At 40.4% G+C, this 15623-nt stretch overlaps 1 protein-coding gene across 1 annotated transcript in view; it reads left to right on the forward strand.

Moving 5' to 3' along the window:
* Positions 1-15623, forward strand: part of LOC126291451 (uncharacterized) — a 104547-nt gene that overhangs the window by 17264 nt on the left and 71660 nt on the right. Inside the window, exons 2-3 of the mRNA XM_049984964.1 lie at positions 209-350; positions 9295-9500. Coding sequence (XP_049840921.1) covers positions 232-350; positions 9295-9500 — 325 coding nt within the window. The 5' untranslated portion in view covers positions 209-231. The remainder of the gene's footprint in view (positions 1-208; positions 351-9294; positions 9501-15623) is intronic.

A 15623-nucleotide genomic window follows, 5' to 3' on the forward strand; every position in this document is an offset into this window, starting at 1 on the left:
TTCTTGTGGACCCTGAAAACTCAGATATATTATATGATAGACTGCTTGGAAAAGTGTATTGTCACACCCGACATTTTTTTATAGTTCATGGATTTCAGTATTTCTTCTGTTAAGTTTATCTTAAGGAGCAGTAAAATTAAAAATAAAAATTTAGAAAATGTTACCACTTTCAACTGTAATTTTTCCACATGTGCTCTCTTTTAAACAGGGTTAGCTTGAATATTGAGTGTAATGGATGATAAGAACATTGAAAGTTCAACAGAAGAGGATTCCTCTATTGGCAATGATGTTCTGTTGAGTGCGAGAATTAGACAACTTGAAGCAGCAAAAGATGAGGACTCTGCAGGAAAGTAAGCAAGATTATGTATAAGCCTTATATTTACATAATTGATTTGGCTTAACTTTATTCTGTTCCTGTTGAAACACTGCAGCAGTAAATTTGAGGTGGATTACAAATATGTTGGTCCTAGACTAAGGAAAACAATAAAATCTCTGCATGTAGTCTATCTTCCTGTAGAAAATCAGTCCACGTATACATCTATACTCTATAAACTATTGTGAAGTACATGGAAAAAGATACTTCCCAATGCACCAGTTATTAGAACACCTTTCTCTTCCTTTAATGTATGGTTGTAATAGCCATTAACTATCTTCTGTGTGAATGATGGATTTAATGAAAGCAGATGTAAGTATCAGACCTGTAAATATTAGAAGTTTAATTTTAATCATGTACATAATTTTACTGTTTATTGACTGAGGATCATTAAAATTTATGAAACTCAAGTTTCTCTAAGTACATTTTTGTAATGTGTTTATCTGACATGTTCCACACCCAGGAGGATTCCCTCTTTTGTGGGTCTATGGAATGAATAATTAATCTAATCTAATCTAATCGAACATGGGAAGAATGGTTGTTGAGATACCACTGTGTGAGCTGTAATTAGCTTTATTTTGTCTTCATGGCTGCTATGGGATCAATATTTTGGACACTGTAATATATGCCCAGATTGCTCCCATGATACTTGTTCTTGAAACATTGTAAGTATGCTTTCACAAGGTAGTTTGCTTCTGTCTTCAGGCACCTACCAGTTCAGTTTTTTCAGTATTTTCATCAAGCTTTCCCACAGGGACAAACAAACCTGTGATTATTTGTGCTGCTCTTCTTTGTTCACAATTAATATCCCTGTTAGTTCTATCTGGTGGGAGAGCAACACACTTGTGCAATTTTGTAAGATTACCTATGTGAGTGTTTTTTAGGTAATCTTCTTTGTAGATGGTTTGCATTTTCAACTAGTTTACTGATGTATTGCAATCTGGCACAAAACTGAGCCTCTGTGAATGTTCCATTTCATGTCTTCCAAATTGTTACACAAAGTTATGAATTGACCAGATCTAATTGCATCTCATTGATATTTTTGATCTTTTCTGTTTTTGTATACGTCATGTGCAAGGCATATCCATGTCCTACAAAAATATAAAAGCTCTTCTCTCTTGACCTGAAAAAGAAACTTGTACAAATACCTATACTTTCAATTACTGATTACAGCTATGTTATTGTGCAAGGTCTTTCTCAGGAAAGCTCACAGCACCTGGAAGTGGTTTTGAATGTCTTTATTAATTATATCTTGATGTTCAATTCTTTGATCATATTTCGCCATAATCTGCACAACTATCCTGACTGCATGCAGACAAGTGTGGAGACTTGCATACATTCTGCCTTCTCTGCTCTCTTATTAACATGGACAGTCCCTCATATTTCTTATCAATTTTTGTGCTCTTGTCTGAACAATGTGGCAGAAACACCCATTCCCATAAGAGGAAACTCCTTTCTGTCCCTCTCCATCCTTTAGGCACTTAATCAGATTTCTTCTTAGTTACAGGAACCCAACTCAGGAATAACCTCCTGCATTATGTTAGTGAACTTAATAACATCTCCAGCTTCAGAAGAGAATAACATGACATATATACAGGGTGTTTCAAAAATGACCAGTATATTTGAAACGGCAATAAAAACTAAACGAGCAGCAATTGAAATACACCGTTTGTTGCAATATGCTTGGGACAATAGTACATTTTCAGGCGGACAAACTTTCGAAATTACAGTAGTTACAATTTTCAACAACAGATGGTGCTGATGTGATGTGAAAGATATAGAAGACAACGCAGTCTGTTGGTGCGCCATTCTGTACGTCGTCTTTCTGCTGTAAGCATGTGCTGTTCACAACGTGCAAGTGTGCTGTGGACAACATGGTTTATTCCTTAGAACAGAGGATTTTTCTGGTGTTGGAATTCCACCGCCTAGAACACAGTGTTGTTGCAACAAGACGAAGTTTTCAACGGAGGTTTAATGTAACCAAAGGACCAAAAAGCGATACAATAAAGGATCTGTTTGAAAAATTTCAACGGACTGGGAACGTGACGGATGAACGTGCTGGAAAGGTAGGGCGACCGCGTATGGCAACCACAGAGGGCAACGCACAGCTAGTGCAGCAGGTGATCCAACAGCGGCCTCGGGTTTCCATTCGCCATGTTGCAGCTGCGGTCCAAATGACGCCAACGTCCACGTATCGTCTCATGCGCCAGAGTTTACACCTCTATCCATACAAAATTCAAACGCGGCAACCCCTCAGCGCCGCTACCATTGCTGCACGAGAGACATTTCCTAATGATAGAGTGCACAGGATTGATGACGGCGATATAAATGTGGGCAGCATTTGGTTTACTGACGAAGCTTATTTTTACCTGGACGGCTTCGTCAATAAACAGAACTGGCCCATATGGGGAACCGAAAAGCCCCATGTTGCAGTCCCATCGTCCCTGCATCCTCAAAAAGTGCTGGTCTGGGCCACCATTTCTTCCAAAGGAATCATTGGCCCATTTTTCAGATCCAAAACGATTACTGCATCACGCTATCTGGACATTCTTTGTGAATTTGTGGCGGTACAAACTGCCTTAGATGACACTGCGAACACCTCGTGGTTTATGCAAGATGGTGCCCGGCCACATTGCACGGCCGACGTCTTTAATTTCCTGAATGAATATTTCGATGTCGTGTGATTGCTTTGGGCTATCAGAAACATACAGGAGGCGGCGTGGATTGGCCTCCCTATTGGCCAGACATGAACCCCTGTGACTTCTTTCTGTGGGGACACTTGAAAGACCAGGTGCACAGCCAGAATCCAGAAACAATTGAACAGCTGAAGCAGTACATCTCATCTGCATGTGAAGCCATTCCACCAGACACGTTGTCAAAGGTTTCGGGTAATTTCATTCAGAGACTACGCCATATTATTGCTACGCATGGTGGATATGTGGAAAATATCGTACTATAGAGTTTCCCAGACTGCAGCGGCATCTGTTGTTGACAATTGTAACTACTGTAATTTCGAAAGTTTGTCTGCCTGAAAATGTACTGTTCTCCCAAGCATATTGCAACAAACGGTGTATTTCTATCACTGCTCGTTTAGTTTGTATTGCCGTTTCAAATATACCGGTCATTTTTGAAACACCTTGTACTAAAGCAACAGTAATGGTCACCATTGTTCTTGTATGCACCCATTATTATTAAAAAAGAGAAAAGAATCCTGTTATTATTATTATTATTATTATTATCATCATCATCATCATCATCATCATCATCATCATCATCATCATCATCATTATTAATGGTGGCAGCAGCATCAGTAGAGGCAGTACTAACTTTGTTAGTTGATAGTCAGTCTTATTTAGTAACTAAACACCGTTTTTCAGCCTTGTTTCACAATTTATTACTAACATTATTGCACAACCTAGGTTTTGGGTTATAAGCCTATAGCTACTGCTTGTTCCAAGTATCCAGTGTTCTGTTTGTTTATTCACGCTCCAGCAGTCACTCAAGATCTTTTGTTCCTCCTCCTTCAGCTGGATACAGGGTTTCTTGCCTAAGGTGGTCATCTCTGTTGTGCACAAGGCAGTATTTATGATTGTTAACATACATAGTGGTTCAGTTGCTGGTACTGAACATGTTTTATGTAACCCACAGTACTATAGCTGGTCTTCATAAACCATGTGTAAGATTTTCATATTCTTTCACCCTACCAAAAAAATGAGCAGGACCTTCATGAAGGAAATTTAATGTGGTAAAATTTTGTACTCAGTTATGTATGGTTTTTAAGTTATTCGAGAAAAATGTACAAAAGTGGTCTTTAACACACCTTCAGTCCATACTCATTCCTCACCAGTCAGAATTTCTGGTATGTTGTTTGTGGCACCCCATCCTACCACTGAAAAAACAATTCCAAATACACAAACTATTCCTGACATTCATCATTTTTATTTATCTCTATTTATTGGGGTATTATACCACCAACATAGTTGTCTTTTTTGTTAACATCATTAATGTAAACCTGCCCATGAGGGTAATGAATGAAAAATGACTTTTGTAAAAGTTATGCTAAATCTAATTATGTTGACACTTCAATACAAACTTAACACTTACAAGAGCAGTAATTTTGTAGTCATGTAAACACAACAATGTAATTTTTTTATTTTATTCTATTATATTTCACAAAACTGTTAGTTAAAATTTACGCAAATGTCATTTTTACAATTTGTAAGTGCTCGACGAAGCCAGCGGCATAATAAGGTCAGTCAGTGAATACCAGAAAAGGTCATATGTCGGAAATTGTGGAGTCACAAATATTTGTACAGTGGTATGAGGGAGTGCCATGAAAAACATACTGGTGGGGGCTGGGTATGGGTGCATTTGAATCACACTTTTGTATGTTTTCTTATAATAACTAGAAAACTGTGGCCTCTAGAAAATATATATCCCAGAATAAAATTTAACTTCATGAAATTATCTGCAAAAAGTTCCTCTCTATTTTTCTGTAGGACTAATAGTTTGTACATAATGAGTGAGGGAATATGAAAATCTCCCTCATGGTTTATGGAGGCCAGCTATAGCAGTGGGGGTTTGGGGGTTGCATAAAATTAGGTTGTTACAGGCAGATGAAGAACCTTGTATAATACCTCAGATGAGCTGTTAGCATAGCCATTAATAATGTTTTTCTTAATGCACATACTAGGTTGGCATACATACTCTGATGATCCAGGAAGAATCCCCAACTCTTCAAACAGATTTTTACATTGAGCCCAAGAATTGTTTTTAATTATTATTGTTATGGACCTTTCTGTTTCTTGAATATTTTGCCCGTTCACTGAGTTTACAAGAGAGAGTCATAGTAATCTTTTTAAAGTTATTTTTTCATCTTTTATAACAACCATCTGTTGTTAATATAACCGTTCTTCAGAAGTCTGCACATCTCCAGGGCAGGATGGCAATCCGTGGAATACATACTGCCAAGTCTGAGCAGTATTTTCTCTCACAAAGCAACTGTGATTAACATCCCATGCTGAAGGTGTGTGTCAGCCCTCAATATAGCTCACCGTGTGCAAAAACAGAAAGAAAACCAATGAACAGTATTCATTTAATTTTATTTTAAAATTTATTTTATTTTATAATTTTCTTATTATACAAATAACTTTTAGTTGCAAGTATCATTTGTAGGAACCAAGTTGTAAGGTTATTAATGGTGAAAAAGTTCTGGTAAACTGCAAATACAGGGTGTACATAAAGTCCAAGAACACTTTCAATTAATTATTGCACCAGAACTAAACATTGTACAGATGTCGTATATATTGCATTTTGAACAGAAACTCTGAAAGTTGTTTTTTTTTCTGAACATTCAATATGCAAACCACTCACCGTGAAAACCATGAGTACTCAAATTCTTGCCATACTGACTGTGGCAGTCACATCCCAGTTTCTCTCCCGGAGCTCTGCTACATACACCAGATCTTGAATGTATCCCCACAGAAAAAAAGTTACATCGAGTGAGACCTGGTGATTGGAGAGGCCATTTCATGAAACAGCTCACTCCACACCTGAACACGCCATGTTTGCAACTAGTGCTGGCTATCGTCAAATTACCAAACTACGCTGTGCCGGTATACATGAAAAAAAGCTTTTAGGGTTTCTTTTCAAAATGACATATGTATTATATCTGTACAGTGTTTGATTCTTGTGCAATAACTAATTGAAGGTGTACATGTACACCCTGTACTTTAGGAGTAAAGGAGACATCACCAAAAGGCTGAAGAATTGAGTTGTCGATAGGGGCGCGCGCGCGCGCACACACACACACACACACACACACACACACACACACACATATATATCTGTGTGTGTGTGTGTGTGTGTGTGTGTGTGTGTGTGTGTGTGTGTGTGTGTGCCCTTGTACAGTACAAGCTGGAGTGCATTTGAGCAGATGGATAGGGTGGGATGTCGGTTGTGTCGGGTGGGATGGTAGAGGCAGAAAGAGGGAGGAGGCAGGAAAAGGGATTGGGGATGGGCTGCTAGTAGCTCAGAGGAAGGCAGCTGGTTTGCTGGCTAGGAATACTGGAGGGAGAAATGGCAGGTACACATGCTTGTCATGTGATGCATGGGTGTTGGAGACAGTGGGGAGCAGCACACCACGAATGTGATGTGGAAAGGTGAAATTTGAGGAAGTGATAGGACAGAGCAAGAGGCAGCTGTTGGTTGGAGCATCTGGGGACAGAGAATTAATGGATATTCAGGCCAGGATGGTGCAGGGAGCAAAGGATGTATTGCAGAGATAATAACCACCTGCCTAATTCATACTAGCTGGTGGTGGAGGGAAGGTTCCAGTGGCCTGGGTTGTGAAGCAGCCATTGAAATTGAGCATGTTGTGCAAAGCTGCACGTTGTACCACCAAGTGGTCTATTTTTGTCTCGGCCACAATTTAGCAGTGGCCATTCATTCTGGTGGTCATCTGGTTGTTTCTCATACCATCAGAGTTGGTGTATCACATGGCTGCTTTTGCAAGTGGCCTGGACTCTGGTGGGATAGGATAAGCCTGTGATAGGATTCGAGTAGGAAGTGTTGGGCAGATGGATTGGGCAGATTTTGCATTTAGGTTGGAAGTGAGAGTGGCATAGGGTTGGACTAGGATGTTGTGTAGGCTGGGTGGGCAACATCACACAACTTATGGAGGAGTGAGAAAGATCTTGGGTAGGATGTCCCTCATTTCAGGGCATAATGACAAGCCCTTGCAAAGCATATTATACCATTGTCCCAGTCCAGGCTGACATTGCCTGTCTAGCTGATTCGTAGGTGTAGTGGAAGGGTTGGTGGTGTGTGAGGTGAAGGCAAGGAAAAATTTGTTTACACTAGCTTTGGGAGTAGTGCCTGTCAGTGAAGGCCCTTGTGAGATCTTCAGCATACTGTGCAAGGGAGTTCTTAACACTGCAGATATACCATCCATGTGTGCCTGTGCTGTGTGGGAGGAATTTTTTTGAGGTGGAAGGGATGACAGCTGTCAAAATGTAGGTAATGTCAGTGGATAGTAGGTTTAACATAGACAGGGGTCTAGATGGAGGTGAAGGTCAACACGCAGAAACGTGGGACATTGGGCAGAGGAGAACCAATTGAAGTGGATAGGAGAGAAGGTGTTAAGATTGTGACAGAATGAGGATATGGTGTCTTGGCCATGAGTGCAGTTCATCACACAAGGGGTGTTTGGAGGCTAGAAAAGTTTCCTCTAGATAGCCCATAAAAAAGTTGGTGTAGAAGAATGCCATGTGGGTGTCCATGGCTGTGCCATGGATTTGTTTATATATCTCCCACTCAAAGGAGTAGTCATGAACCTGTCTCCAACTCAGTGCTTCTACTCTTTGGTGAGTGGTCTCCTTTACTCCCAAAGGTGTACGGATATACATCACTTCTGTGGAGTGGCATGTATCACCACACTGTCCACAATACAAATACACATATTTGCTTAGTGGTTTTTGCTGAAAGATGTATGTCTGATTCACATTAGATGAAATCAATGAATAGGTTTATCTACCCTTATCCCCTAAAACAATATCAGTGAACAGGTTTGCAGTAGTTAAAATTAGTTTTTAAACCAATTATTTGCAGTTATACTGAATTTGACCTTGTATTTGTATTTATTGCAATCAAGACATCCCTTCCCAAATGATGTAACTTCCTTGTGTCATTAATTATTTTAGAGCCTTCTATTTCAAGTTTCACTGAGCTCTCAATTCTGAGTTTAATTTGAGCACTAAATAGCCTTAGTGGAGAACAGTGAATTCTGTGACTATTTTTGTAGGTGTTTCAGCAGCTACTTATTAAATTCTTGATATTCTCAGTCTCTATTCTCTGTTGGTGATCCACTCACTTTTATTTCTTGTATACTGACTGTCAGGTGTCCATAAGAGAAAAAGTGAGATTAGGGCTCATGAAGAGGCATGGGCTGTCTTTCTTCTCGCACCTCATTTGCACAGGTATCAGGAAAGGGACTGTGTAGCAGCAGTAGAAAGCACCTCCTGCCATGTGCTGTACAGCTGCTTGTGGACTATGTAAATTAGTGGAAATTTGTGGCAAGGACTACGGGACCAATGTAAATTAGTCATCGGTAAGTTGAAGGGCAGGTGTGATATAACATAGCCATTTGGAGTTCATTATTCATTTGTTTAACTATGGAAAGTCCAGGATGGAATAACAACAAGGAAAGTATAAATTGCTACTCCCATGTAGAGGAGGCACTGAGATGCAGACAGGTACAAAAAAAAAAAAAAAAAGAATACTAGAAATATTTAGGCTTTCGGATAAAGCCCACCCTCAAAAGTAGAGCTCTTATGCATTTGAACAACAACAGTATTATGAAAAGAATAAACTTCTGCTCACCATATAGAGGAGTTGTTGGATAGAAGACATACACAACCAGAAGACAGCCATACAATTAAGCTCTTGACTAGGCATTTTTGCCAAACAGAGAACACCCACAATCAAACTATGGAAACTCCAGATGGAATATTAACAATATTAGGAATCAAATAAATTGCTACTCACTGTAAAGGTGACCCATTGAGATGCAGACCAGCACAATGAAAAGACTGTTACACATTATAGCTTCTGAGCAAAGCCCTCTTTAGCAAAGAAAACACAAACACATTCACATACACAGGAGGCTTTGGCTCGTAGCTATATGGCATCTTAACATTACATGTATCACCCTTAAATGGACAAACAACCAATACTAGCCATGGAGTAAAATAGTAAAAATCAGAACTCAGTCCACCCAAGTTGTTAATATAGTTTTACTATTTGCACAAATGATACTGTGGGTTTTATTTGATAGAAATTCTGTATGCGTTCTCCAGGCTTCTGTTATCTTTCATAGAAACTTTTACTACTGATTACCTAACTGCAACTTTTTACTTCTTCAGGCAAAGTGATCTGGGGCAGGAGGAAGATGACAGTAACGATGTTTCTGATAATTTTGATAACTTTGTGAATATGAAACGTGTGCTAGATATGATCCACATTGTCTTAACTGACAAAGAGGATGAAGCATCTGATTCAAGTGACATTAAGGAGCCTCCAGTTCTTCCATGTCAAGAACCGGAAAAAGTTCTAGAAGACAGTGAAGAAGGTATGAATATTGATTGTTTTTTTTTTCCAAGGACCTTTCTTTCTATGTTGCTTCCCATTGTAAAGTACAGTACTTACTATCTGAACCTACTGTAGCCAAGTAAAAGGAACATAGCTTTGCAGCTGATATAGTTTGTGCTAAATAATTTAAAGAGTAAAGGGAACCTGTAGGCAGTTTTTGAGAAGCGTATTTAGGGGAGCAGAAAGGCCAACCGCAAATTAGAACAGCATGCCACCCTCCACCTCAAAAAACTATCCAATCTCCTGGTTTCCCACCTCCGGAAAGGCAACTCACTCACCCTCCACAACCTTTCCAGCAAACCTCAACCTCCTCTCATTGCACACAGACCCAGTCTCTCTCATCTGCTCAATCTCCCACTTCCAGCTCCACTCCCCCCAAAACCTCAAAATTCTAACCAACACACTCTGGAGCCACAACACCCCAATTCAGTAGTTAACCTTTCCTCCAAGCATCTCTCCCAATCCAAAACCTGTGTCCTGTCCAAAGGCCTCGCCTTCAGCCCTACTCCCAGATTCAACCAAACAGCCCTCATCAAAGATTCACTGTCCTACACTCGTACTCTCTGCTGGAAATATCACTTTGCTACGAAGAAAAATAATCCTGATCCTACTCCTAATGATCAAACTCCCCAAGACACTATCCAAATTGAACCCTGCCTGGAACAGTTCCATACTCCGTCACAGCGGAACCCACCTCCTCTTCCTGAAAATCGCCCTCTCCAAACCGTCCAGCAATTTCTCGCTTCCAGTCTTGCCTCTCAAGTCTTCTTGAAAAACCTTAATCCTACTCCCAACATCACCACAGCTGAAGCCCAGGCTATCCGTGACCTGAAGACTGACTGATCCATCGTCATTCTTCTGGCGGACAAGGGTTCCACGACCGTGGTACTTGATCGTCGGGAGTATGTGGCTGAGGGACTGTGTCAGCTTTCAGACAACACTACATACAAAGTTTGCCAAGGTAATCCCATTCCTGATGTCCAGGCAGAGCTTCAAGGAATCCTCAGAACCTTAGGACCCCTACAAACCCTTTCACCTGACTCCATCAACCTCCTGACCCCACCAACACCCCACACCCCTACCTTCTACTTACTTCCTAAAATTCACAAACCCAGTCACCCCGGTCGCCCCATTGTAGCTGGTTACCAAGCCCCCCACAGATCGTATCTCTGCCTATGTAGATCAACACCTTCAATCCATTACATGCAGTCTCCCATCCTTCATCAAAGACACCAACCACTTTCCCGAACGCCTGGAATCCTTACCCAATCTGTTACCCCTGGAAACCATCCTTGTAACCATTGATGCCACTTCCTTATACACAAATATCCCGCACGGTCAGGGCCTCACTGTGATGGAGCACTTCCTTTCTCACTGATCACCTGACACCCTACCTAAAACCTCTTTCCTCATTACCTTAACCAGCTTCATCCTAACTCACAACTTCTTCACTTTCAAAGGCCAGACATACCAACAATTAAAGGGAACAGCCATGGGTACCAGGATGGGACCCTCGTACACCAACCTATTTATGGGTTGCTTAGAGGAAGCCTTCTTGGTTACCCAGGCCTGCCAACCCAAAGTTTGGTACAAATTTATTGATGACATCTTCATGATCTGGACTCACAGTGCAGAAGAACTCCAGAATTTCCTCTCCAGCCTCAATTGCTTTGGTTCCATCAGATTCACCTGGTCCTACTCCAAATACCATGCCACTTGCCTCGACATTGACCTCCATCTGTCCAATGGCCAGCTTCACACATCTGTCCACATCAAACCCACCAACAAGCAACAGTACCTCCATTATTACAGCTGCCACCCATTCCATATCAAACGGTCCCTTCCCTACAGCCTAGGTCTTCATGGCAAACGAATCTGCTCCAGTCCTGAATCCCTGAACCATTACACCAACAACCTGAAAACAGCTTTCGCATCCCGCAACTACCCTCACAACCTGGTACAGAAGCAAATAACCAGACCACTTCCTCATACCCTCAAACCCAGAACCTCCCACAGAAGAACCACAAAAGTGCCCCACTTGCGACAGGATACTTTCCGGGACTGAATCAGACTCTGAATGTGGCTCTCCAGCAGGGATATGACTTCCTGAAATCCTGCCCTGAAATGAGATCCATCCTTCATGAAATCCTCCCGACTCCACCAAGTGTGTCTTTCCGCTGTCCACCTAACCTTCGTAACCTCTTAGCTCATCCCTATGAAATCCCGAAACCACCTTCCCTACCCTCTGGCTCCTACCCTCATAACTGCCCCTGTTGTAAAACGTGCCCTATGCAGCCTCCCTCCACCACCTACTCCAATCCTATAACCAGGAAGGGGTACACGATCAAAGGCAGAGCCACATGTGCAAGCGCCCATGTGATTTACCAACTGACCTGCCTGCACTGTGAAGCTTTCTATGTGGGAATGACCAGCAATAAACTGTCCATTTGCATGAACGGACACAGGCAGACAATGTTTGTTGGTAATGAGGATCACCCTGTGGCTAAACGTGCCTTGGTACACGGCCAGCACATCTCGGCACAGTGTTACATCGTCCGGGTTCCCTGGATACTTCCCACTGACACCAACCTATCAGAACTCCGGAGATGGGAACTTGCCTTCAATATATCCTCTCTTCCCGTTACCCACCAGGCCTCAACCTCTGCTAATTTCAAGTTGCCGCCACTCATACCTCACCTGTCATTCAGTAACATCTTTGCCTCTGTACTTCCGCCTCGACTGACATCCCTGCCCAAACTCTTTGCCTTTACATACGTGTGTGTGTGTGTGTGTGTGTGTGTGTGTGTGTGTGTGTGTGTGTGTGTGTGTGTGTGTGTGTGTCCCTTTTTTCCGCCTAGGTAAGTCTTTCCGCTCCTGGGATTGGAATGACCCTTTACCCTCTCCCTTAAAACTCACATCCTTTCGTCTTTCCCTCTTCCTGACGAAGCAACCTTGGGTTGCGAATGCTTGAAATTTGTGTGTGTGTTTTTTATTGTCTCCTATCAACATACCAATGATTTCGTTTGGTAAATTACAGAATCTTTGTATCTCTCTCTCTCTCTCTCTCTCTCTCTCTCTCTCTCTCTCTCTCTCTCGTAAGAACATACTTTTTCTTTTATGTAAGTTACATCTCATTTTGTACATATCGAACAATGGAAATCCAGGATGGAATGTACCAATATTCTGAAAAGGAAAGTTGCTACTCACCATCTCACCATATAGCAGAGGTGCTGAGTCGCAAATTGACAAAAACTTGGTTTCAAATAAAGCACGGTTTAAACAGAGTTTGAAAGACATCGTGTAAAGACTTTGTGTGTGTGTGTGTGTGGACCTAAAAATAATATTTTGATACTGCAAATATTTTACAAGCAGCACAAATTAAATTTAATTCAGCATACTATCAGATCTGCCTGATCTCCAAAGACCTTGTCTCCACTGTACTTCATTCAAAATTATGCCCTATTTACAGCGAAGCATTGCATTGTTGAAAGAAACACTGAATTCTGGATGATTGCCATGCAAGCTCACAGTAACATCAGAAAAACCTAATTTTAAATAAATTTGCACACTGTAAATTCTTCCTTGACCAACAGAACAGTGGTTAATACATTTGTCCCTGAAACCTAATTCCTGGAAAATTGAATCCCAAAAGGAACTAACTGTAGCCAAGGTATTTGTGTCGGTATAATTTGTGGAATGTTCTGTGGAAATACAGTGCTCAGTCATTATTGACATACAGCGCTGTGAAAGATGAGTGTAATGATTGTGTTCCGTGGACCTTTTGTGTACTGTGCATGTGGTCTTGCCAATATAGGAATTATCACATTGACATGATGTTCTGTAGACTTCAGTTTTCTGTAAACTTAGATCACTTTTCTCACATGACATCCTGAAAGCCATGGATTGTGGCAGTCCAGCAGATGCAGTACTTGATTTCTGGCAAGCATTTGGCTCAGTACCATATCTATGATTATTATCAGGTGTATGATTGTATAGCATTTTGAGGAAAATTTGTGACTAGATTGAGTCTCTCTGATACCATAGGCACATACATTATGATGTCTGTGTGGTTGTGTGTGTGTCAATGTGTGTACCCTTACTGAACAAAGAGCCAGAATATGGAAGGTAGTGTTAACTGTTTTATGTTATGTGCTCCCAAGTGCATGCACCAATTGTTTATAGATAAGTGGTTGCTTTTCCCTTGTGTATGTATCGATCGCATGTTCTTATGAAATGAATCCACCTGTTGTGAAAATAGCAACATCTTTTCTTTATCAGGGAAATACATTATAAAAGTGTCAGTTTTATAACACCAGAATACTGTGGTTTAGACTATGCTGACTTGAATGCTCTCTTATCAGTGTTTCACAAAAATGTTTGCTGTGAGGAAGGTAGAGGACTGCCTCAAGTAGCAAAAAAATTTTTTTTCCTCCCGAGAACATTCACAGATGAACAAAAATAAGCTTAGGATAGATAAATTTGGAAAAACATTTTTATACCAGCATTAAACTGGTTGTGAATCGTTGACAATGAATACATGAGAGAGATGCTAGTGAAAATTGAGAAAATGTCAAAACTTATTAATAAGTCCAGTCTGTTGAGTCACAGATACTTCACTCACACATGGTGTGAGCACTTGTCTACAAAATAATATCATCATCAATAAAGAAGCAAGATGTTTGGCCAAGTCATAGATTGATATCTGGTGTTTCTAATAGTAGACTGTAATGGAAGACTTTTCTTGTGAAACTTTGCAGAACCATATAACCTGGATAGCAAAAGAGCTATGCAGTCATACTCTTTTTGTAACTTCCTGTAAAAGGGGATACATATGTGGAGGTAGTCAAAAGAAACTGAACTATTTTTTTTTTCTTTTTTTAAACTTATTTATTCACATTTTAAGGACAAACCATCGAACCCCTTCAGAGTACTCTCCACTTACACTAACATATTCCTATAATCTTTTATTCCATTTTTCAAAAAATTGTTTACATTCATTTTCTGTGATACTTGAGAGCACTTGTGTGCTTTTTTTCTTCAGCTCCACATCAGCAAAACACTTTCCTTTCGTGTCTCTTTTGTTTCTAGAAAACAAAAAAAAGTGACATTGGGCAAGGTTGGGTGAATATAGGGGGTGAGGAATAGTACTCATACCATTTTTGGTCAAGAATTATTGTAAAGACAGGGCTGTGTGAGCAGGAGCATTGTCGTGATAGAAAACAAGTCATTCAGCTGCCACCCAATGTTGCACAATCTTTTCAAAACTTCCAAGCAGGAGGCTTGGTTAACTGTCTGACCATGTCGAACAAACTCTGAATGGACAACTCTTCTTACACCTAAAAAACAAACCAGCATTGTTTCAATGTTTGATTTCACCTGACAAGCTTTCTTGTCATGACTGAACTTGAAGTGTTCCACTGGCTTCATTCTTGCTTTGATTCAGGATAATAAGCATAGCACTAAGTTTCATCACCTGTGATAATTTTTGAAAAAAGTTCCAATTTTTTGGGACTTTTTCAAAGCACAGCATGCTTCCACATGGCCTTGTCTTTGTTTGGCAGTCAGCAGTCATGGCATGAATTTGGCAGTGACCCTTTTCATTCCCAAATCTTCTATCACAATTCAGGTGTTTGGGCCATATAGGGCTGACCAGAATGAGGTTTGTCATCAGTTGACAGTGCATCAGTTTTGAAATGAGAAAACCACTCAGACACTTGAATTTTCCCTATAGCATTATCTGTGTGTGGCATTTTTAACATTTCAAGTTTCTGTTCCACTTTCTTGGAGCAAAAAGCAGAATTTCACCACTGCAAGATTTCATAAAAATCATCCATTGCAAAAATGAGAATGATACAAAAATAGTTGTCATGATAAACTCTGCTGAAACTAGTTCTGAACTTCTTCATTGATGGCTTTCAGCTTACTGACTCTGGAATGTTTGCTCTATACATTCCTATTGGCAAAATGTGGTACTGCAAAAACTCTGCCCAGCAAAAAATTAGTTTTGTTTCTTTTGGGTACCCCCTCATGCCTATGAAAATAATCACTTTTTTAAAAAAAAATATAATGTAATTGGATAGTAAAAAATCTACTCATCAAGCCA

The sequence above is a fragment of the Schistocerca gregaria genome, chromosome 9, assembly GCF_023897955.1.
Source record: "Schistocerca gregaria isolate iqSchGreg1 chromosome 9, iqSchGreg1.2, whole genome shotgun sequence".
Taxonomy (NCBI): Eukaryota; Metazoa; Arthropoda; class Insecta; order Orthoptera; family Acrididae; genus Schistocerca; species Schistocerca gregaria.